At 47.9% G+C, this 21,895-nt stretch overlaps 1 protein-coding gene across 1 annotated transcript in view; it reads left to right on the top strand.

Moving 5' to 3' along the window:
• EXOSC10 (exosome component 10) overlaps positions 1-21,895 on the top strand; it is a 166,415-nt gene that overhangs the window by 106,614 nt on the left and 37,906 nt on the right. Inside the window, exons 20-23 of the mRNA XM_069241235.1 lie at positions 1,169-1,265; positions 17,952-18,025; positions 19,046-19,226; positions 20,452-20,513. Coding sequence (XP_069097336.1) covers positions 1,169-1,265; positions 17,952-18,025; positions 19,046-19,226; positions 20,452-20,513 — 414 coding nt within the window. The remainder of the gene's footprint in view (positions 1-1,168; positions 1,266-17,951; positions 18,026-19,045; positions 19,227-20,451; positions 20,514-21,895) is intronic.

Below are 21,895 nucleotides of genomic sequence, written 5' to 3'. Positions count from 1 at the left end.
TGTCATGTTGTGCTGTGAGTTGTCTGTGAGTTAATATATGTGTATGCAATGTGATGCAATTGGCTTGTTGAGGTGGAGGGAGCTGTGGTGGGTGATGTGGTTGTCTGTATGTGTGTCACTTGCATGTGAGACTGTTGTTATCGTGTGACACATTCAGGTGAGTTGGGTTGTGTGGCGAATGTTGTAATGTGTGTAGTTGTGCATGTGTGTGTAACAGTGTGTTTAGTTGTATTGTTTGTGGTTTGTGGGTGCAGTTTCAATGGTGTGTGTATTTTGTGTCATGGATGTATGTTAATGTATGTTTTCGGCATGTACGGGTTATGTTGTGTTGGAATGGCAGTGGGTTATTGTTTGACTGTTTTGTGCAGTGGGGGGGTACACATATGGCTAAGGTAGAATGTGTGTGTGTCTCTTACCTCTCTTCCATGGCCCCAGCAATTGTACGAAGTCCATTGGGTCCCACCGCTGTCAGCAATCCGTTGCCTGTCAATGGCAGAGCTGCCAAGTCATTGAATTAATTGCTGGTCCTATTCTAATCCACTCCATTGTGCAATAATGCTCTGTCATAAAATCTTTTATGAATGTTGTGCACTAGTGCTCTGTCATATAACGTTTTATGAAGGAACTTACCCATATTCTTGCTTTGGATAGTTGTACCTTAGTGTGTTCTTATGTGGTGTGCTCTCTCAGTGGATTACTGTGAAGGTATTTTGACTCTAATACTGTCAATATTTTGCGTGAAGGCAGTTAATTCTTTATGCATTTCAAGGTGTCATTCTGTTGTGTACTTGCTTTATATGTTGCTGCTTTGCTTTATCCATACATTGTGTTACACTTCTGTTTCAGTTCTTCCTGCATCAGCCTCCTCTCCCAATCTCTACCCTTTGTTGGTCTACTGCGTGAGAGCACTCCAAAACTCCTGTTTTGGAGCATTGTGTAAATGTTCTGCTCTGTCAGTCTGTTATAAGGGCCTGCACAGATGTTCAAATATGTTGACTGACCGCTGTTAACTGAATAAATGCATCTGTTAAACCTGTTCGCTGTGTATGGTGGTTCTCTACTGTGGTGTCACTTTGCTATAGCAATTCATTTCTATGTTATTCTGTCCTGGGAACTGTTTTATCAATGCAGTGCAGAGATACTCTCTTACCCAATTTCCTCCTCATAGATAAGTCACCGGTGGAAGTTGGTCAGCCAAGCACAGCTCAAAAAAGAAGCCTCTGCAAAAGAGGAGGCAAGGCAGAGAGCACAACAGCAGAAGATGGGTAAGGAGAGGTGTCTTTTTTTTCTGGGTGTAGTTGGAGGTGTCTGGCATTGTAACAACTTTCAGATAAATGCCCAATTTAGAATGCTATGTTAAATGTTGGCAGCCAGCTGTCAAATGCACCCCTCCAGCATGTCTTTCAGAGTGGAAATGCACCAATAAAACTCAAATTATGATCATCAGCACACAATTACATAGAAAGGAGGGTGTATGCAATATACAAAGATGTGCAAGCAACATTTTGCAAAATGTTTACCAAAAGGATGCAGCTTATAACCATGCTGTAACAATCATGAAAAAACAAATCAGGCAACACTGAATAATTGGGGCACTGTATCAAGCAGAGTTGGTCGAACATAAGGATGAAACTTTTGAGGTTGCAAAAACATAAAGAGGTGCAATACTCCTTCACCTTGGTAGCATGCAATGTCTCATGGTGTCCTTAGGGTTCGTGGCATCCACCCAGTAAAAATTATCTAATACCCCCAGTATGGAAGCACGGACCTTGCCCTCTGTGCAGCCTGTCGTCTGATTTCTCTTCCACTTCTTATAGATATCGATCCCACTTAGAGAAGCAAGGTCCTCGCTTTGCAATCCCAGGATAGTGCATCTATTTCAATATATAACCAATTTCTTCAAATCTTGGAGCCACAATCTAACCATTGGGGGTGTCGACAACTTTCAGGTCATAGCAATGTTATGTTTGGCAAGCACCAAAGCGATGTCTATTTGGTTGCCTCTAAGCATGTTGTAGGTCATAGTAGACAGTAAAGGGGCTTCTTAGGTACAGGCCTACCCACAGTGTCAGTTTATTATCTCGATCTTTAATCGATGAGCATCCTTTTTTAGGGTTAAGTTGGTGAGAGCATGTGCTAGCGCATGCGTCTTGCTTGCGAGACACTCTTGTAAGCAGTAAGGGCTTGGAGCCTACCCGTTTATCATTTCTTGGCTTGCCTGCCACTCTTATTTAAAGTCTTGTAATTTATCACTGCCTGCCAAGCATCATTTCCATTCCTGTGTTGAGCAGGGACCAAGCACTGATTGAGTCAACATAATTAGTGTCCATCCACTGCTCCCTATGTGATTGAGGTACTATTTTGTTTCTTTTTAGTGCAAGGCTTATGAGTGGCAAAAACGTGTCTAGCAGGGCAGATAAAAGTGAAAAGATTTTTTTTCTATAGTTAACTTTTATATTGCCAAGGCTTCTTTTCTCACTTTACACTCGTGTTTTCTTTTGTTTTTGCTTGTGGGTTCTGTTTTCAAAGCATGACGATTATCTTGTTCTAAATATTGCATGGTAACATTGTTTCTTATGTGTAATTTCTGAAATTACGCTTTAACATGTAATCGTGCAGTATAGCTCAATCCACCCCACTCAACCCAGTCCACCTCAGACCAATCCAATATACCCCACTCCAATCCAAACCACTCGCCACAATAAAATCCACCATACTCCAATCCTCCCAATCTACCCCACTCTACTTGCCCCACTCCAATGCAAAACATTCTGCCCCACTCTAATTCAAAACATTCTGCCCCACTCTAATTCAAAACATTCTGCCCCACTCCAATTCAAAACATTCTGCCCCACTCCAATTCAAAACATTCTGCCCCACTCCAATTCAAAACATTCTGCCCCACTCCAATTCAAAACATTCTGCCCCACTCGAATTCAAACATTCTGCCCCACTCCAATTCAAACATTCTGCCCCACTCCAATTCAAACATTCTGCCCCACTCCAATCCAAACATTCTGCCCCGCTCCAATCCAAATTAATCTGCCCCACTCCAATCCAAATTAATCTGCCCCACTCCAATCCAAATTAATCTGCCCCACTCCAATCCAAATTAATCTGCCCCACTCCAGTGTGCCCCACTCAAATCCACCTCACCTACTCCAGTCCACCCACACCAATCCAATGTACACCACTTCAATCCAATTCACCTCACCTTACTCCAGTCCAATCCACCTCACCATGTTCCAATCCACCCACTCCCTCCCCAGTCCACCCCACCCCACTCCAATCCACCACAATCTGCCCCACTCCAATCGAAAACAATCTGCCCCCACTCCAGTGCAAAACAATCTGCCCCCACTCCAGTGCAAAACAATCTGCCCCCACTCCAGTGCAAAACAATCTGCCCCCACTCCAGTGCAAAACAATCTGCCCCCACTCCAGTGCAAAACAATCTGCCCCCACTCCAGTGCAAAACAATCTGCCCCCACTCCAGTGCAAAACAATCTGCCCCCACTCCAGTGCAAAACAATCTGCCCCCACTCCAGTGCAAAACAATCTGCCCCCCTCGACTCAAGAATAATCTGACCCACGCCAGTCTGCTCCAATCCAGAACATTGAGCCCCACTTCAATCATCCCCACTCAAATCCAAAATAATCTGCTCCACTGCACTCCAAAACAATCTGCCCTGCTCCAGTCTTCCCCACTCCAATCCAAAACAATCCCTCCCACTCCAATCCGCTCCTCTCCAATCCTCCCCACATCACCCCACTTCAATGCAATCCACCTCAATCCAATCCACCCCACTACTTTCCACCCCTCCCCACTCCAGACCAACATTCCCCCACTCCAGACCAACATTCCCCCACTCCAGACCAACATTCCCCCACTCCAGACCAACATTCCCCCACTCCAGACCAACATTCCCCCACTCCAGACCAACATTCCCCCACTCCAGACCAACATTCCCCCACTCCCGTCCAATTTCCCCCCACTCCCGTCCAATTTCCCCCCACTCCCGTCCAATTTCCCCCCACTCCCGTCCAATTTACCCCACTCCCGTCCTGTCCACCCCACTCCCGTCCAATCCACCCCAGTCCAATCCACCCCATTCAATTTCACCCCACTCCAGTCCAATCCACCCTACTCTACTCCAATTAACCCCACACTACACCCAATCCACCCCACCCCACTCTACTCCAATCCACCCTACTCCACTCCAATTAACCCCACACTACACCCAATCCACCCCACCCCAGTTCAGTCCACCCCACTCTACTCCAATCCAAGACAATCTGCCCTCTTCAATCCAAAACGATCTGCCTCACTCCAATCAGCCCACTCCAATCCAAAACAATTTGCACCACTCCAATCTGCCCACTCCAAACCAAAACAACCATCCAATTTCCCTCACTCCCGTCCAATCCACTCCATTCCCGTCCACTCCACTCCACCCCACTCCCGTCCAGTCCACCCCACTCCCGTCCAATCCACGCCACTCAATTTCACCCCACTCCAGTCCAAACCAGCTCAATGCAATGCATCCCACTCCAATCCACCCTACTCCACTCAACCCCACACTACACCCAATCCACCCCACCCCAGTTCAGTCCACCCCACTCCAATCCACTCCAAGACAATGTGCGCCACTCCAATCCAAAACAATCTGCCCTCTTCAATCCAAAACAATCTGCCTCACTCCAATCAGCCCATTCCAATCCAAAACAATTTGCACCAATCCAATCTGCCCATTCCAAACCAAAACAGTCTGTCCCACTCCAATCTGCTCCGCTCCATCCACCCCACCCCAATCCAGTCCACCTCACCCGAAACCATTCTACCCCACTCCATTCTACCCCACTCCATTCTACCCCACTCCATTCTACCCCACTCCATTCTACCCCACTCCATTCCGATCCATCTCAATCCAGCCCACCCTACCTAGTCCTGATAATCTCACCCCAATTCCGACCCAATCCACCCCAGTCAAACGAAAACCAATCCCCCCCACTCACTCCATTTCACCCCACTCCTTTCTATCCCATCCCACTCAAGTCCAATCTTCCCCACTCAATTTCACCACACCGAATTCACCCCACCTCAATACAATCCACCTCACTCCAATCCATTCCAGTCTATCCCAGTCCACTCTAACCCACCCAATCCACCAGTCTAATCCACTCCACTCCACTGCAGTCCAGTCTGCCCACCTACTCCAATCTACCCCACCCCAATCTAATCTACACCACCCCACTTCAGTCCACCACACACCAATCTAATCCACCCCACACCAAACCTAGTCACCCCAATCCAGCCAAATCCAATCTACCCCACTCCTCTCCAGTCCACCCCACCCCACACAATCCAGTTCACTGCACCCCACACACTCCAATCCACATCATTCCACTCCAATCCACTGTAGGAAGCAGTCTCTCCTATATAGTATTCCAAAAGGAGGTATACTGTGCAGAGTCCAGGAGGTTCCCTTACTAGTGGATAAGGGCTTGCTCTAGCAATCCCAAGGTGCTCTTTTTAGGGAGAAGTGTGGTCAGGCAGACTTACGCTTGTCAGAGAGGAGTGTGAGACCTCTGCAAATACACGGTGTAGGAAGTTGGCTCTGTATGTGCTATTTCAAAGTAAGGAATAGCATGCACAGAGTCCAAGGGTTCCCCTTAGAGGTAAAATAGTGGTAAAAAGAGATAATACTAATGCTCTATTTTGTGGTAGTGTGGTCGAGCAGTAGGCTTATCCAAGGAGTAGTGTTAAGCATTTGTTGTACATACACATAGACAATAAATGAGGTACACACACTCAGAGACAAATCCAGCCAATAGGTTTTGTTATAGAAAAATATATTTTCTTAGTTTATTTTAAGAACCACAGGTTCAAATTTAACATGTAATATCTTGTTTGAAAGGTATTGCAGGTAAGTACATTAGGAACTTTGAATCATTTCAATTGCATGTATACTTTTCAAGTTATTCACAAATAGCTATTTCAAAAGTGGACACTTAGTGCAATTTTCACAGTTCCTGGGGGAGGTAAGTTTTTGTTAGTTTTACCAGGTAAGTAAGTCACTTACAGGGTTCAGTTCTTGGTCCAAGGTAGCCCACCGTTGGGGGTTCAGAGCAACCCCAAAGTTACCACACCAGCAGCTCAGGGCCGGTCAGGTGCAGAGTTCCAAGTGGTGCCCAAAACGCATAGGCTATAATGGAGAGAAGGGGGTGCCCCGGTTCCGTTCTGCTTGCAGGTAAGTACCCGCGTCTTCGGAGGGCAGACCAGGGGGGTTTTGTAGGGCACCGGGGGGGACACAAGCCCACACAGAAATTTCACCCTCAGCAGCGCGGGGGCGGCCGGGTGCAGTGTAGAAACAAGCGTCGGGTTTGCAATGTTAGTCTATGAGAGATCAACGGATCTCTTCAGCGCTGCAGGCAGGCAAGGGGGGGGCTTCCTCGGGGAAACCTCCACTTGGGCAAGGGAGAGGGACTCCTGGGGGTCACTTCTCCAGTGAAAGTCCGGTCCTTCAGGTCCTGGGGGCTGCGGGTGCAGGGTCCTTTCCAGGCGTCGGGACTTAGGTTTCAGAGAGTCGCAGTCAGGGGAAGCCTCGGGATTCCCTCTGCAGGCGGCGCTGTGGGGGCTCAGGGGGGACAGGTTTTGGTACTCACAGTCGGAGAGTAGTCCGGGGGTCCTCCCTGAGGTGTGGGTTCTCCACCAGCCGAGTCGGGGTCGCCGGGTGCAGTGTTGCAAGTCTCACGCTTCTTGCGGGGAGATTGCAGGGTCTTTAAAGCTGCTCCTCGAAACAAAGTTGCAGTCTTTTTGGAGCAGGTCCGCTGTCCTCGGGAGTTTCTTGTCTTTTTCGAAGCAGGGCAGTCCTCAGAGGATTCAGAGGTCGCTGGTCCCTTGGAAGGCGTCGCTGGAGCAGAGTTCTTTGGAAGGCAGGAGACAGGCCGGTGAGTTTCTGGAGCCAAGGCAGTTGTCGTCTTCTGGTCTTCCTCTGCAGGGGTTTTCAGCTAGGCAGTCCTTCTTCTTGTAGTTTGCAGGAATCTAATTTTCTAGGGTTCAGGGTAGCCCTTAAATACTAAATTTAAGGGCGTGTTTAGGTCTGGGGGGTTAGTAGCCAATGGCTACTAGCCCTGAGGGTGGGTACACCCTCTTTGTGCCTCCTCCCAAGGGGAGGGGGTCACAATCCTAACCCTATTGGGGGAATCCTCCATCTGCAAGATGGAGGATTTCTAGAAGTCAGAGTCACCTCAGCTCAGGACACCTTAGGGGCTGTCCTGACTGGCCAGTGACTCCTCCTTGTTGCTTTCTTTGTTCCCTCCAGCCTTGCCGCCAAAAGTGGGGGCCGTGGCCGGAGGGGGCGGGCAACTCCACTAAGCTGGAGTGCCCTGCTGGGCTGTGACAAAGGGGTGAGCCTTTGAGGCTCACCGCCAGGTGTTACAGCTCCTGCCTGGGGGAGGTGTTAGCATCTCCACCCAGTGCAGGCTTTGTTACTGGCCTCAGAGTGACAAAGGCACTCTCCCCATGGGGCCAGCAACATGTCTCAGTGTGGCAGGCTGCTGGAACTAGTCAGCCTACACAGACAGTCGGTTAAGTTTCAGGGGGCACCTCTAAGGTGCCCTCTGTGGTGTATTTTGCAATAAAATGTACACTGGCATCAGTGTGCATTTATTGGGCTGAGAAGTTTGATACCAAACTTCCCAGTTTTCAGTGTAGCCATTATGGTGCTGTGGAGTTCGTGTTTGACAGACTCCCAGACCATATACTCTTATGGCTACCCTGCACTTACAATGTCTAAGGTTTTGTTTAGACACTGTAGGGGTACCATGCTCATGCACTGGTACCCTCACCTATGGTATAGTGCACCCTGCCTTAGGGCTGTAAGGCCTGCTAGAGGGGTGACTGACCTATACTTGCATAGGCAGTGTGAGGCTGGCATGGCACCCTGAGGGGAGTGCCATGTCGACTTACTCGTTTTGTTCTCACTAGCACACACAAGCTGGCAAGCAGTGTGTCTGTGCTGAGTGAGAGGTCTCCAGGGTGGCATAAGACATGCTGCAGCCCTTAGAGACCTTCCTTGGCATCAGGGCCCTTGGTACTAGAAGTACCAGTTACAAGGGACTTATCTGGATGCCAGGGTCTGCCAATTGTGGATACAAAAGTACAGGTTAGGGGAAGAACACTGGTGCTGGGGCCTGGTTAGCAGGCCTCAGCACACTTTCAATTGTAAACATAGCATCAGCAAAGGCAAAAAGTCAGGGGGCAACCATGCCAAGGAGGCATTTCCTTACACACGGTCAATAAATGAGACGCGTGACTCAATAAGGAGATCCATACCAATTTGCAAAAATAACAAGGACCTCTATATATGTTTAGGCACCAGAATCGATACGGTCAGGTAGTTACGTTTTACAAGAAAAATCTTTACAATTTTGAAAGGTGTACACTGCAGTTTTTGGAAGCTCCAGTGTTGTCCTGTGGAGGAAAAACAAATATGGCAAACAGGTACAGTACAGTGACTTATGGTACCAACCTCCTGAACTTAAGGTAAGTATTGGGCAGGGGTCAGAACCACACCAACAGGTCACACTGGGTGGCACTGGGGCGGCCGGGTCCAGAGGTGTAGTATGGGGTCGGATGCCCAATGTTAGCCAATGGGGATTGGTCCAGTTGAAAAGAGGCTACAGATCTGGACAGGGAGTCGAGTCAAATGGGAACCAACAGGTGGGATCAAGTCTTGAGATGCTCAGCGACGGAGAGACACCTTCAGTCCTCTTCTCCACAGGCCACGGGCGATGGGTGCAGATGTGACCTGAGGCGTCAGGTTTTCTGCACCAAGAGCATTCACGGTTGAGGGGGGCCTGCAGGCAGAGACTGCAAGTGGCGTGGCTGAGTCCACAGTGGGCAAGTCCAAGGTGAGCTTTGTCTCTGGAGGGCTGGCGGACCACATTGGCACAGCTGGCCCGCTTCAGCTCGGGCTAGGTGACACGGGTGTAATGGTGCTTTCAGGTATTGGGTTTTCATGGTCCGGAGTCCATGCAGTTCTCTTGGGGTGCCTACAAGACGCAGGAAAGCAGCTCCGCTTATCCACAGGAATTCCTGGGTCTTTGTTGAAGGTAGGTATTTCTCCCATGCTTTTGGAGGCAGAGCAGCTTGCAGGACGAGTCGACTTTGGCGCACATTGTCGGGAACAGCAGACAGGCCGTCAGGGCTGGGGCCAAGTTAGGTGCTTCTTCCTCAGGCTTTGCTTTTACGGCTCTTGATTATCCTTCGTAGGTCAGCAGGAATCTGGTTTCTTGATGCCAGGGCTCCCATAAATGCTGAATTTATGGGCACTTACGGGAGTGTAGGGTAGTAGTCAATGGGCTCCTTAACCCTGAGGTCACTATACCCCCTGTTGGAAGTGGACATAACCCTGTCCCAGAGTTCCTAATTCTGCCATCACCAAGATGGCAGATTTCTAAATGTTGTGTCCACATCACGCAGCTCATCTTGGGGTTGGACACACCTACCTAAATCTTAAATTTCCCACCTGTCCCGGTGCATAACTGGCCCCGGGGTAGGGGGGTTAACATCTCTCCTTTGAGAGGAGCCAGATCTGCATAGCAGGGGTGTTGGGCTTCTTTGAAGTTCTCTGCTTTGGAATGAAGATTCACAGGCCATCCTGTTGGGTAGGGTGTGTAAACACCTCTCACAGGGCAGGCTTTGTTTCTGACCGCCCGAGAGCACAAGCTGTCACCCTACGGCAGAGGTCTTCAAACTATGGTGTGGGCCCCCCTAGGAGGGCCCCAACTGATCCAAGGGGGGCACCAGACTCTGGCCAAAAGAAGAATTATACAGATAACAGGCCTTTGTTTTAAGCAGAAGCATGTTATTGCATTTAAAAAAAAGGTAACAGTACTTAACTGCAATGTTTAAATAGGCCTAGACGTATTCAAACAATGTCATCTTTATAAAATATATGTGAAAAATTCTGAGGGGAGCCCAATGATTTTTATTTTCCAGCTTCTGGGGAGGCGGGGGGTGGCTGCATTAAAAAGTTTGGAGACCACTGCCCTAGGGGGTGAGAATTATGTCTGGTGGTGGCAGGGTGGCAAAAACTAGTCAGTCAACACACTTGTAGTTGGTAGGTTTTCAGAAGGGAACCTCTAAGTCCCCTCTGCGTGTATGTATTAATAAATCCATCACTGGCATCAGTAAGGGTTTATTAATACAAGATGTTTGATACCATAATACCTGTTTCCAATGAAACCATTGTGTAGCTGGGGAACTTTTATTGAACAATGTCCAGCACATGTACTTAAAATGACTTCCCTGTCCACTCACTATGACAGAGAATCAACAAAGACATAGCAGGGGGCATATCTGCTCTTGCAGATATGTCCTCACATGTAATATAATGCACCCTGCCTTAGGGCTGTAAGGCCTGCTCTAGGGGTAACTTACATATATTGCATGCAGTGTTTAGGGGACATGGCACACAGGATCTCTGCCATGTTGTGTTTTCACTTTTAGCTGCACCAAGGCACCCAGCCTGTAGTGGCAGACTGCATGTGCTAGGTGAGGTGTCCCTGAGTGTGGCACAATACATGCTGTAGCCCTTTGGGACCCTCTTTGGTACCCATGCCCTAGGTACCAGGGGTACCATTTACTACGGACGTATAAGGTGGCCAAAGGTACTGCCAGTTGGAGACCAATTGCAGTTTTATGGAAAGAGATCCAGCACTGGGGAGCAGGAACCCAGTGCACTTTCAGTCAAAAGTATTGAATACAGACAAAAAGTGGGGGTTGGCCATGTAACAAAGGGCCACTTTCCTTCACCACTCCACTGCAATCCAATCTACTCCACGCCAATCCACACCACCCCATGTAAATCCAATCCACTCCAATTCACCAGACTCCATTCCACTTCATTCCACCTCACTTTATTCTACCCCACTTCAGTCCAATAGACCCCACTCAATCCATTTCACCCCACCTCAATGCAGTCTACCCAGACAAATGCATTCCACACCAACCCAAACCAACCCACCCCGAATCAAATCCACCCCACTCCAATCTAAACCACCATAGTTCACCCCTCCCCTCTCCAATCCACCCCAAGCCACTGCAATCCAATCTACTCCACTCTACTGAAATCTACCCCCACTCAACCCCAATCTGATACACCCCACTCCAATCCACCCCACTTCAGTCCAATCCAGCCTCTCCAGTCCAGTCCACCCCGCTCAATCCACTCCAATACACCCCACTCTAATTCATCCCACTCCATACCACTCTTCTCTAATCCAGTCCACCTCACCCTAGTCCTCTCTCTCCAATTCAGTCCACCTACCCCAAACCAATTTAATCCACTTCACCCCATTTCAATCCACCCCACTCCAACCAATCCACCCATCTAGTCCACCCACTCAGTCTAACCCACTGTATCCCAACCCAATCCACCCCAATCTAAACCGCCTGCTACCTCAATCCACTCCACCCTGTTCCACGCTACTGCACTCTACAGCACTCTGCCACTGAAGCATTGAATTCTACTCCCTTCTACTCAGCTTTGCGATGCTCTGTTCCCCCTACTCCAACACATCCAGTCTACAACACTCTACCCCTCTCTCCCCCCCACACACAACAACGCCACTCCACTCTAGGACACTCAACACCACTAACAGTTGAACAACAGCCATACTGTTGTACAACATGGCAAAAACGCATTGCCAAAGCCAATAGCTCTTGAGTGGGTGAGACCTATTGGCTTTGTCAATGCTTCTTGATATTTCTTCCTAACGGAGGGTCTATTAAGTTTGGCCAAATGGTGGTTGTCTGGCAGGCATCAATTGCAGATGACTCAACAGTTGTAATATCCTTGGGCATAGTAAACTCTGGTTGCCTTCCTGAGTTATGGTGAAGAAAATAGTGTTAAGGGAGGCAAGATATTAGACCTGTTTTTGTTGATACTGTTTTGAGGAGACAGTTTTCATGATGATTGTAATTACCCAGTGGCAATAGCCACTAGGTAGGTCTAGTTAGAAGCATGTTTCCATAGGAAATTGATTTTTTGGCTTGCTTATGACTTGGACGTTGTAAGGAAATGCCTCCTTGGCATGGTTACCCCCCTGACTTTTTGCCTTTGCTGATGCTATGTTTTGAATTGAAAGTGTGCTGAGGCTTGCTAACCAGGCCCCAGCACCAGTGTTCTTTCCCTAACCTGTACTTTTGATTCCACAATTGGCACACCCTGGCATCCAGATAAGTCCCTTGTAAGTGGTTCCCCTGGTACCAAGGGCCCTGATGCCAAGGAAGGTCTCTAAGGGCTGCAGCATGTCTTATGCCACCCTGGAGACCCCTCACTCAGCACAGACACACTGCTTGCCAGCTTGTGTGTGCTGGTGAGAACAAAACGAGTAAGTCGACATGGCACTCCCCTCAGGGTGCCATGCCAGCCTCTCACTGCCTATGCAGGTATAGATAAGTCACCCCTCTAGTAGGCCTTACAGCCCTAAGGCAGGGTGCACTATACCATAGGTGAGGGCACCAGTGCATGAGCACTGTGCCCCTACAGTGTCTAAGCAATACCTTAGACATTGTAAGTGCAGGGTAGCCATAAGAGTATATGGTCTGGGAGTCTGTTTTACACGAACTCCACAGCACCATAATGGCTACACTGAAAACTGGGAAGTTTGGTATCAAACTTCTCAGCACAATAAATGCACACTGATGCCAGTGTACATTTTATTGTAAACTACACCCCAGAGGGCACCTTAGAGGTGCCCCCTGAAACCTTAACCGACTATCTGTGTAGGCTGACTGGTTCCAGCAGCCTGCCACACTAGAGACATGTTGCTGGCCCCATGGGGAAGAGTGCCTTTGTCACTCTGAGGCCAGTAACAAAGCCTGCACTGGGTGGAGATGCTAACACCTCCCCCAGGCAGGAGCTGTAACACCTGGCGGTGAGCCTCAAAGGCTCACCCCTTTGTCACAGCACCACAGGACACTCCAGCTTAGTGGAGTTGCCCGCCCCCTCCGGCCACGGCCCCACTTTTGGCGGCAAGGCTGGAGGAAACAAAGAAAACAACAAGGAGGAGTCACTGGCCAGTCAGGACAGCCCCTAAGGTGTCCTGAGCTGAGGTAACTCTAACTTTTAGAAATCCTCCATCCTGCAGATGGAGGATTCCCCCAATAGGATTAGGGATGTGACCCCCTCCCCTTGGGAGGAGGCACAAAGAGGGTGTACCCACCCTCAGGGCTAGTAGCCATTGGCTACTAACCCCCCAGACCTAAAACACGCCCTTAAATTTAGTATTTAAGGGCTCCCCTGAACCTAAAACTTGAGATTCCTGAAACTACAAGAAGAAGAGGACTGCTGAGCTGAAAAACCCCTGCAGAGGAAGAACAGAAGACACCAACTGCTTTGGCTCCAGACTTACCGGCCTGGCTCCTGCCTTCCAAAGAAACCTGCTCCAGCGACGCTTTCCAAGGGACCAGCGACCTCTGAATCCTCTGAGGACTGCCCTGCTTCGAGAAAGACAAGAAACTCCCGAGGACAGCGGCCCTGCTCCAAAAGAACTGCAACTTTGTTTCAAGTAGCAGATTTAAAGACCCCTGCAACTCCCCGCAAGAAGCGTGAGACTTGCAACACTGCACCCGGCGACCCCGACTCGACTGGTGGAGAAACAACGCTTCAGGGAGGACCCTCCGGCGACTCTACGACTGTGAGTAACCAAAGTTGTCCCCCCTGAGCCCCCACAGCGACGCCTGCAGAGGGAATCCCGAGGCTCACCCTGACCGCGACTGCCTGAACTCCATTTCCCGACGGCTGGAAAAGACTCTGCACCCGCAGCCCCCAGCACCTAAAGAAACGGAACTCCTGTGCAGGAGTGACCCCCAGGTGGCCCTCTCCCTTGCCCAGGTGGTGGCTACCCCGAGGAGCCCCCCCCTTGCCTGCCTGCGACGCTGAAGAGATCCCTTGATCTCTCATTGAAAACCATTACAAACCCGACGCGTGTTTGCACACTGCACCCGGCCGCCCCCGCGCTGCTGAGGGTGTACTTTTTGTGCTGACCTGTGTCCCCCCCCCCGGTGCCCTACAAAACCCCCCTGGTCTGCCCTCCGAAGACGCGGGGTACTTACCTGCTGGCAGACCGGAACCGGGGCACCCCCTTCTCTCCATTGAAGCCTATGCGTTTTGGGCACCTCTTTGACCTCTGCACCTGACCGGCCCTGAGCTGCTGGTGTGGTAACTTTGGGGTTGCTCTGAACCCCCAACGGTGGGCTACCTTGGACCCAAACCTGAGACTTGTAAGTGATTTACTTACCTGACAAAACTAACAAAAACTTACCTCCCCCAGGAACTGTGAAAATTGCACTGTGTCCACTTTTAAAACAGCTTATTGTGTTTTATGTAAAAAATATACATGCGAATGTAATGATTCAAAGTTCCTAAAGTACTTACCTGCAATACCTTTCAAATGAGATATTACATGTAGAATTTGAACCTGTGGTTCTTAAAATAAACTAAGAAATTATATATTTCTATAACAAAACCTAGTGGCTGGATTTGTCTCTGAGTGTGTGTTCCTCATTTATTGCCTGTGAGTATGTACAACAAATGCTTAACACTACTCCTTTGATAAGCCTACTGCTCGACCACACTACCACAAAATAGAGCATTAGTATTATCTATTTTTGCCACTATCTTACCTCTAAGGGGAACCCTTGGACTCTGTGCATGCTATTCCTTACTTTGAAATAGCACATACAGAGCCAACTTCCTACAGACGTCGTTTGACGACTGTTAACAAAACTTTCCCCAAGAATATTCTCATCCACCTCTGCTCCTTCCTGGAATGTTTCGGGGTGATTTGTAAAGCCGGGGGCTGAGAAATAGTAGGGGTCCCAAAACAAGTTTTCCCCATGCAATTTTCTATTGAAGAATTAGACACAGCTACAGCCAAAATGCCTAAACGGAAGTTTACCTAATTTGGCAGACAGATCTTTACCCAGAAAGCATGCTTTTTTGGTGGAAATATGTTCAGTAGTTTTAGAGAAATTAATCCTCCAAAATGTATGAATTATTTCACTTTGCGGAGGATCCGCTGACCCAATATATGAATAGATAATATCTGATTGGGTGACTCAACATCAACAAAGATATAGCGATACCCTGCCATGCTAGGCTTGGTGTGGGAGGGTCTTTCTCCGTGCCATCTAAAGGCCCCAGGACCCCTAAACATATATTTGGGGAGGGTGTGCACTCCTTTCCCATTGTATGGCTGTAGGGACACCAGGGCCCTGACCAAGTGTCCAGTAGGTCCTACCCTATCCCCGGAACACTTGTTCCTTACCTGAGAGAGCTCAGGTAGGGAGCTTTTCAACTCCCTGTCCACACAGGCAGAAAATACAAGATTGCTCTCACCCGGTGGGAGCAAAAACCAAAGCTGATCCTGCCGGGCGAGAGCAGTCTACTCAAGCCGGCTCCCGCCACACCTGGGATGGGTGATGGCAGTGGGGCCGCAGGGGACAGGGGCCTCCCGCATTAGCCTTTAACTAGAGAAAAGGATGTGTGTGCCCTGGGGTACTCACTGAAGAAAAATTTGGGCAGGGGAGTCAGTGGTGGCCCTAGGGCTCCCCTGCAGCCCCCCAAAAAAGAAAACAAGCTGTGGGTGTCTTTGCTGGGACCAGGACACCCACCAAAAATGTATTTAAATGTTGAGGGGTGGGGTTTCAGGGGGTGCAACCCCACCCCCCCCCAAAACAAAATAATTTTCAGAAACTACTGTATGTTTCCTGGGGTCTACATACATAGTCCCAGGAAATGCTGATAAAATTTCTCAGCATTCCCAGAGCAAGAGTTTTTCCTCTTCAGCCTGGCAATACACTTATACCCTTTGGGGTTGGTCTTATGACTATTTTATGTGGCTTAAGAAGTGCTAAAGAAATACTCCAACACATGTTTAATGTTTTGATTACAAATGCTTTACTTAAATGTTTATTGTCAGATATATATATTGTAATGATCTCCTGACTTGATGTCCTGACTGACAAAACCAATAGGCTTGTCCTGTATTTTGATGTAGTAGCCCCTTGACAAAGCCAGTAGACCAGTTGTATATGTTGTGGTGACTTCTCATTAAAACATTCTAGAAATTCACTGGAAAAAGCAAAGGTTATAGTGGCAGTTATAGTTGGATATAGTAAAAAAAAAATCACTGAAAAAACAAAGGTTACACTTATGTTATAGTTAGGTGAAAATGTCACTGAAAACATAACATTTTAAACTAAAAACACTGAAATTCACAAGTTATAGTTAAATGAAGTAACTGTAATTTGCCCCCTGAAGTAACTATAATGCATGTCCTCGCCATACACTGCTTATACTCACAGATTGCATCACTTATGACCTGTTCAATGACCGCATTGCTAACATCACTGACATTTGAAATAACATAATTTAGGACAACACCTACATGGCGGGGGCACAAGTTCTACTTACTTTACAGGGCGAGTTGGGACTACTTCAGTTACCTATAACTTGTGAACTTCCGTGTGTATTTTTTTAGTTTGTAATATTATCGTTGATCCTAGTCAGTGACACAACAGATAGTTGACTACCTTGACAGGTTCTCTTCAGTTATATCAGGCTCTCAGTTGGCATGCTTGTGTAGTTGAAAGAGGGGGGCTGGTAGCAAGCCTGACTCTTGTTCAAGCTGGTAGTGCTAATCGGCTAGCATTACACTTATATTGTAAATGTTTTATCTTTAAATTTCACAGTACCAGAATAGGGTGTCAGCTGGGATGCCAGTGGCGTAACGAAACTTGAGGTGGGCCCCTGCAAAGTCCCTGGAGGAGGGCCCCTCCCCGCTGGACCAAGTCAGGGGCCCACAACCTGTGCACAGTGTACTGTGCTGAGGGGCCCACTGGAGCTCGCCCACCTCCCCTTTCCAGGCACCGCAGGGGCCTTTGTTTCGCCTCTGTGGCTCGCATGTGTTTGTTTTCATTTGGTTTGGACGCTGGGAGTAGAAGAGCAGGAGCGTTAGGATTTTGGAGAAGCTTTGGGTGCTCGTTGATGGATAAATATGGCGCAGTGATGTGTGGAGTATGATTTTAGGAGGGGTGCATTGCAGGTTTTGAGACTAGAATTGTGGGATGGTGAGGCATACCTTTGCTGATGTTTCTTAAAGGGGTGTGCGGTAGAGTTGTCAGCTGTGTTGTGGAGCATTTGCTATTGTATTATTAACATAAAGGGAGTGGCATGAGTGGGTGACACTAAAAGCTATGTATACAAGAGGAAGGTGTGAGGTGAGGAATACAGTGAATGAGAGATTGATAGTGGGAAGTGACTTGTAAGAAAGGAGGTTGGGATGGTAAAGGGAGAGGGTCGGGGAGCTGTGTGCAGGTAAAAGCAATCTGACTAGGTTTTTGGAAAATATCCAGAAGGCCGTATCAACGAAAGGTAAGTTAATTTGACTGGAGTAGGTTGCAGGGTGAGAGGAAGACAGGGTGGGTGGGGGTGGGGGGGGGGGGGGTCAGGAGCTCAGATCTAGGGGTGTATTGTGAACTTGCTGGGTCCAAGGGGAAGGTAAAGTTGATGGTGGAGGAGGCAGAGGGAGGTGTCTGCTAAGTTTTTTTTTTTTAAAGATGGTATGTATGTGATGGAGCTCTTTTTTTTGGGGGTGGGGGGGGTTTGAGTTGAACAGGCAGCGCGGTGTTTCCTACTCAGTTGTAAGGGGAGTCATTGCAGAATAATCTCTATGATTTGGCCAGGACGTTTTGGATACCCATCTTTTCTGTGCTGTGTTGGTAGCTGAGCAACATAATTCAGAATGATGAACGTGGGTGCAGGTTTGGAATTGGCATCCTCCCAGGAGGAGTAATCCTGTTCCATCGGATTTATAGATCCACCGAGAAAATGATGATCACTGAGCTTCGTTAATAGTTATACAATGTATTTCAGCTGCACGGATGCAAACTGAAGCAAAATACCAGACTGCAGCAGAGGCCATCATTCCAGTCCGTCAGCAAGCAATGGTAGGTAACACTATGTAGTAACTTCCTTTGTCCGTGGTGCCAAGTCAGAGACATGCGGCATCCACAGCCCTGCACCATAGTATCCTAGCAAATGCTCTATACTTCGAAAAGTCAAAATACCAGAATTCTGCAAGTCTTTCTTGACTCAGAGCTTAATTGCTGCAGAGTGCTTGTTAAACTCCTAGAGTTATGGGTCTTTATGATCATGCTTTCTGTGTACTCCCTTGTCCATGTTCTCTCCTGTGGCAGAGACAAACCAACACTTTTGTTATAATTACGTGTTGATTAGAGTGGAATTATCTAGTGAAAATTACCTTTGCTTAATCATGAGTGGCCTGATGTTCTCACACCCTGATTTCCCGGGTGTGGGAGCAATGGACCAGGTGATAATGGCCCACAAATCTGGATGATAGAATCAACTTGTAGTGCAGCCCAGAACCCTTCCAAGGCACAGGGGGGTATGTAATGGTCTCCCCTGCCCAGCAACATCCTCTTGCCCCCTCCCTCCGCACCCCTCTCCTGCAGACATTTAGCACCTGCTATAAGCAGGTGCTGAATGTGTGGTTAAAACCACACAGCATTGGGATCAGCAAATGGACAAAATGGATTTGCAGTTATTCCCCATTATGTGACGGTTAGTTTTTAACAGTAGTAAAAATATGCAAATACAGGTCGGAAATTGCTATTTCGACAACCCTGAATCTGTCTATATATTTACTGGGCCTGTGCTGCACGGCTACACCCTCAAAACCGCAGCTGGGCCATCATTTGATCACTAGGGGTAACTACTTCACCATTCTGTCTGCCCATACAAGATGTTAGACATTGCCACGTTGTTATTGTTGCCCCAAATCTTATTACGCTGTCCCAATCTCGCCCCCACACGGCGCAGATTTTTGCGTATTTATTGTGCTATTAGAGCAGTTAAAACCTAGAATTACACGCAGAGAATCGAGCATTTAGGTAAACTTACAACTGAGCCCCTCATAACTCAGCTTGTTTCATCGTTATGTCTCACAGGAAGAGAACTCGAACAAGAAAAGGGAACGCATGGCGAGTGAGCCTGGGACAGAAACTCCAAAACCAGGGAAAAAACGGTCAAAAGGTTCTGAGGCATTGCAACCAGAGCAAGAGGAGCGCGTGCCACCCAAAGAGTTCACACCGTTTGACTACAGCAAGTCTGACTTCAAGGCTTTTGCAGGTAAGGGTGTAGGTGTGCATCTTACCCACATACATTGACTGACTCTCCTGTGCCCTGAGAGTGAATGCCTTTGAATGTGTCAGAGTTACGGCTGCCTTACAGATCGGAGTGGTACCTTACTGATTGCAGAATAAAGATGATCTCTGGCTCTTGTTTTTGCTAGACCGGTCACCGGCTACAATACAGTCGAACCTTCGCACCCTTATCCACCCCCGGGAAGTCTTAAATGGGATCCATTGGTATTGTGCTTCACTCTTTCTCCTCCTCCCTATTCAACCAGCACCAGTTTGTTCAAACTATCACTCTGGTTCCTAGAAGATCACTATCACCTCTGCAAGCTCTCATTGATTCAGCTTGTCCCCATCATCTCCAACCTCTACCTATATCGAGCCATTAGGGCTCTTGTCCTTGTTAACAGCATTAAAATTCACAGATGTGCCCATGATGTACAACTTTGAGTCCCATCCGTTCCAGACTGCCATCATCACATCAAACACTGCATGAACCTCATCCAGACCTGTCTATCCAGTGCCTGTGTGAAGCTTAAGACTGAATTCCTGTTATTTGCCAAATACAAAAAATAATAATAATTAATACAAACCTGGCTGAATAACAGACCTGGATCGAGTCAGCTCGCATTTCCGAGTCACTTGCATTCACCCTGTAAACCATCCTTCCCTTCCAGAAACACATTGCCAAGGAAACACAGAGAGCATGGTACCAGCCCTCTCTGCTAACGAAAATCAAACTCTTTCTCCCAGAAAGTGAACTACTATTCAAACCCTTGTATTCTCACATCTGAATGGTGGCAACAACTTTCTTCAAATACTCCAGACTCAACAATGGCTCTCCTTGATTGCATGTTATGTGCTGCAGCACGTCTCATTCACGACCTGGAGAGATGTAACCACATCATCTCCATCCTGACCTTGATGTCTTACACCATCTTTAAAGCCAGTTGCATTATATCCAAAGCCATCACAATTTAAGAAAGAGCTGAAGGCACACCTCTTTAAAGAACCCTACATCCTCATGCTTTACCAGTACTCTTGTGATTCCAGTTCTCTCTCCTATCACTGGTTGACTATATCTTTGCCTTTGACACTGTTCAGTGGCTATATGTTCACTATACAAATACCATGTGCATGCATACGTGACTGCTTGATCTTTATGTTTGCCTTACTGTACATTTGGTGACAAAGATCCCCTTCTTTTTCTTTCTAAGGTGGCAGTGCATCCAAGAAGCAGACCCCGTTTGATCCCAACAACCAGGCTCCCACAGGCAAGGTAAGTGTAGATTTCACCAGTACTCAGCAAGATGTACATTGCAGAGATCACCTCAACTCTGGCAGTTCCCAAAGTGTCACGCAGGGAAGACCTTCTCATGATACCAATATGGCATGCATGTTAAATCTCTCAGTTTTCCAAAAGTGCAAAGTTATGAGAATAGATACAGCACGATGTGCATGCCTGCGGTATCAAAATCTCCATAGAGCTCAGGCAGTGCAAATAGAGCAGACGTCTTTTCTTTTTCTGTTGCAGCCTCAGGCAGGTAGGCAACCATCTTACTTCGTTTGTGGGCACTTCTTAGTGTTTACAAAATGTCCCATGCTGACACAACATTATCCACTTTTAAGGCAATGGCGAAACTGCTCTGACAGTACCTAATTACGCAGTTGGAGCACCTACTGTGCTCATGACACCTGGCACTCTGACCTCGGGTGATGAGCCAGTTACAGAGTATGTAGGGACGCCACTTCCTCCAGATACCTGTCCTTGGATACCCTTCAGCTGCTCCCATTCTCATTGGCTTATTTCTCTTCCCTTTGCCATTGACACACATGCGTTCCCTTTGCTCTTTTAAGATTTTTGGTTTATTTTGAAGTACTATAAATAGCATTGTTGGTTCTTCTTTAAGATACCATGGGCAATTGATAACGTACCATTTTAAATTGGTTGTATGACCCGTCCTGCTAGCCTAGGGCTGCCCTAGAATGCTGGAAGGAGGGAGGGGAATGGGTAGAGCCAAGACCAGCTTAGCAGAAAGCAGGCGACAGCCAAAGGTAACCAAGGATGAGCCTGATGTGTATGTCACCTGCTTGTGGTGCATTGTGGGTGGCAACATTGGGTGTGTGGTTGGATGGACTGGAAGGTGAGCACAGGAGAGGCAAAGCGGCTGGAGGCAAGGAAGGTGCCAGAGAATGAAGAACAATTGAGTCACATAAGTTATGATAGAAGTCAGAGGAAATTTCTAAGTGAGAAATTATTGAGTCTGCTAGTGAGAGCAACGGGAGGGAGCAGGGCATGAAATCAAAGCCTCATGGGTGATTACGCATTAGACTGGATACAGTGCACAGGGAAGCAATACACTCATATCTCAAGCTATTTCAACAACCTCTGCATACATGCCGTTCCTCCTGCTTCTTCTTGATTGATGGATGTAATCTCACATTTAAAAACAGAAGGGGGAGCTGTAGGAAGTAGAGCTGGTGTCACTAGGCACATTCCATTTGTATTTCTTTAAGTGCTCGGTCTTTTGAGATGAGAAGAGGTGTCTGATTTCAAATAGTTTTCCCCACAAGGTTGCTGGAGGCCAAGCCCAGGTGTTTGCCTCTACTGCCTTAAGTGGCTTCAACTAGATTGCTTGAGCTTAAACCTCTTCCGAGTTT

This window comes from Pleurodeles waltl, chromosome 6, assembly GCF_031143425.1.
Source record: "Pleurodeles waltl isolate 20211129_DDA chromosome 6, aPleWal1.hap1.20221129, whole genome shotgun sequence".
Classification (NCBI taxonomy): Eukaryota; Metazoa; Chordata; class Amphibia; order Caudata; family Salamandridae; genus Pleurodeles; species Pleurodeles waltl.
This window is presented reverse-complemented; position numbering and strand designations above follow the sequence as displayed.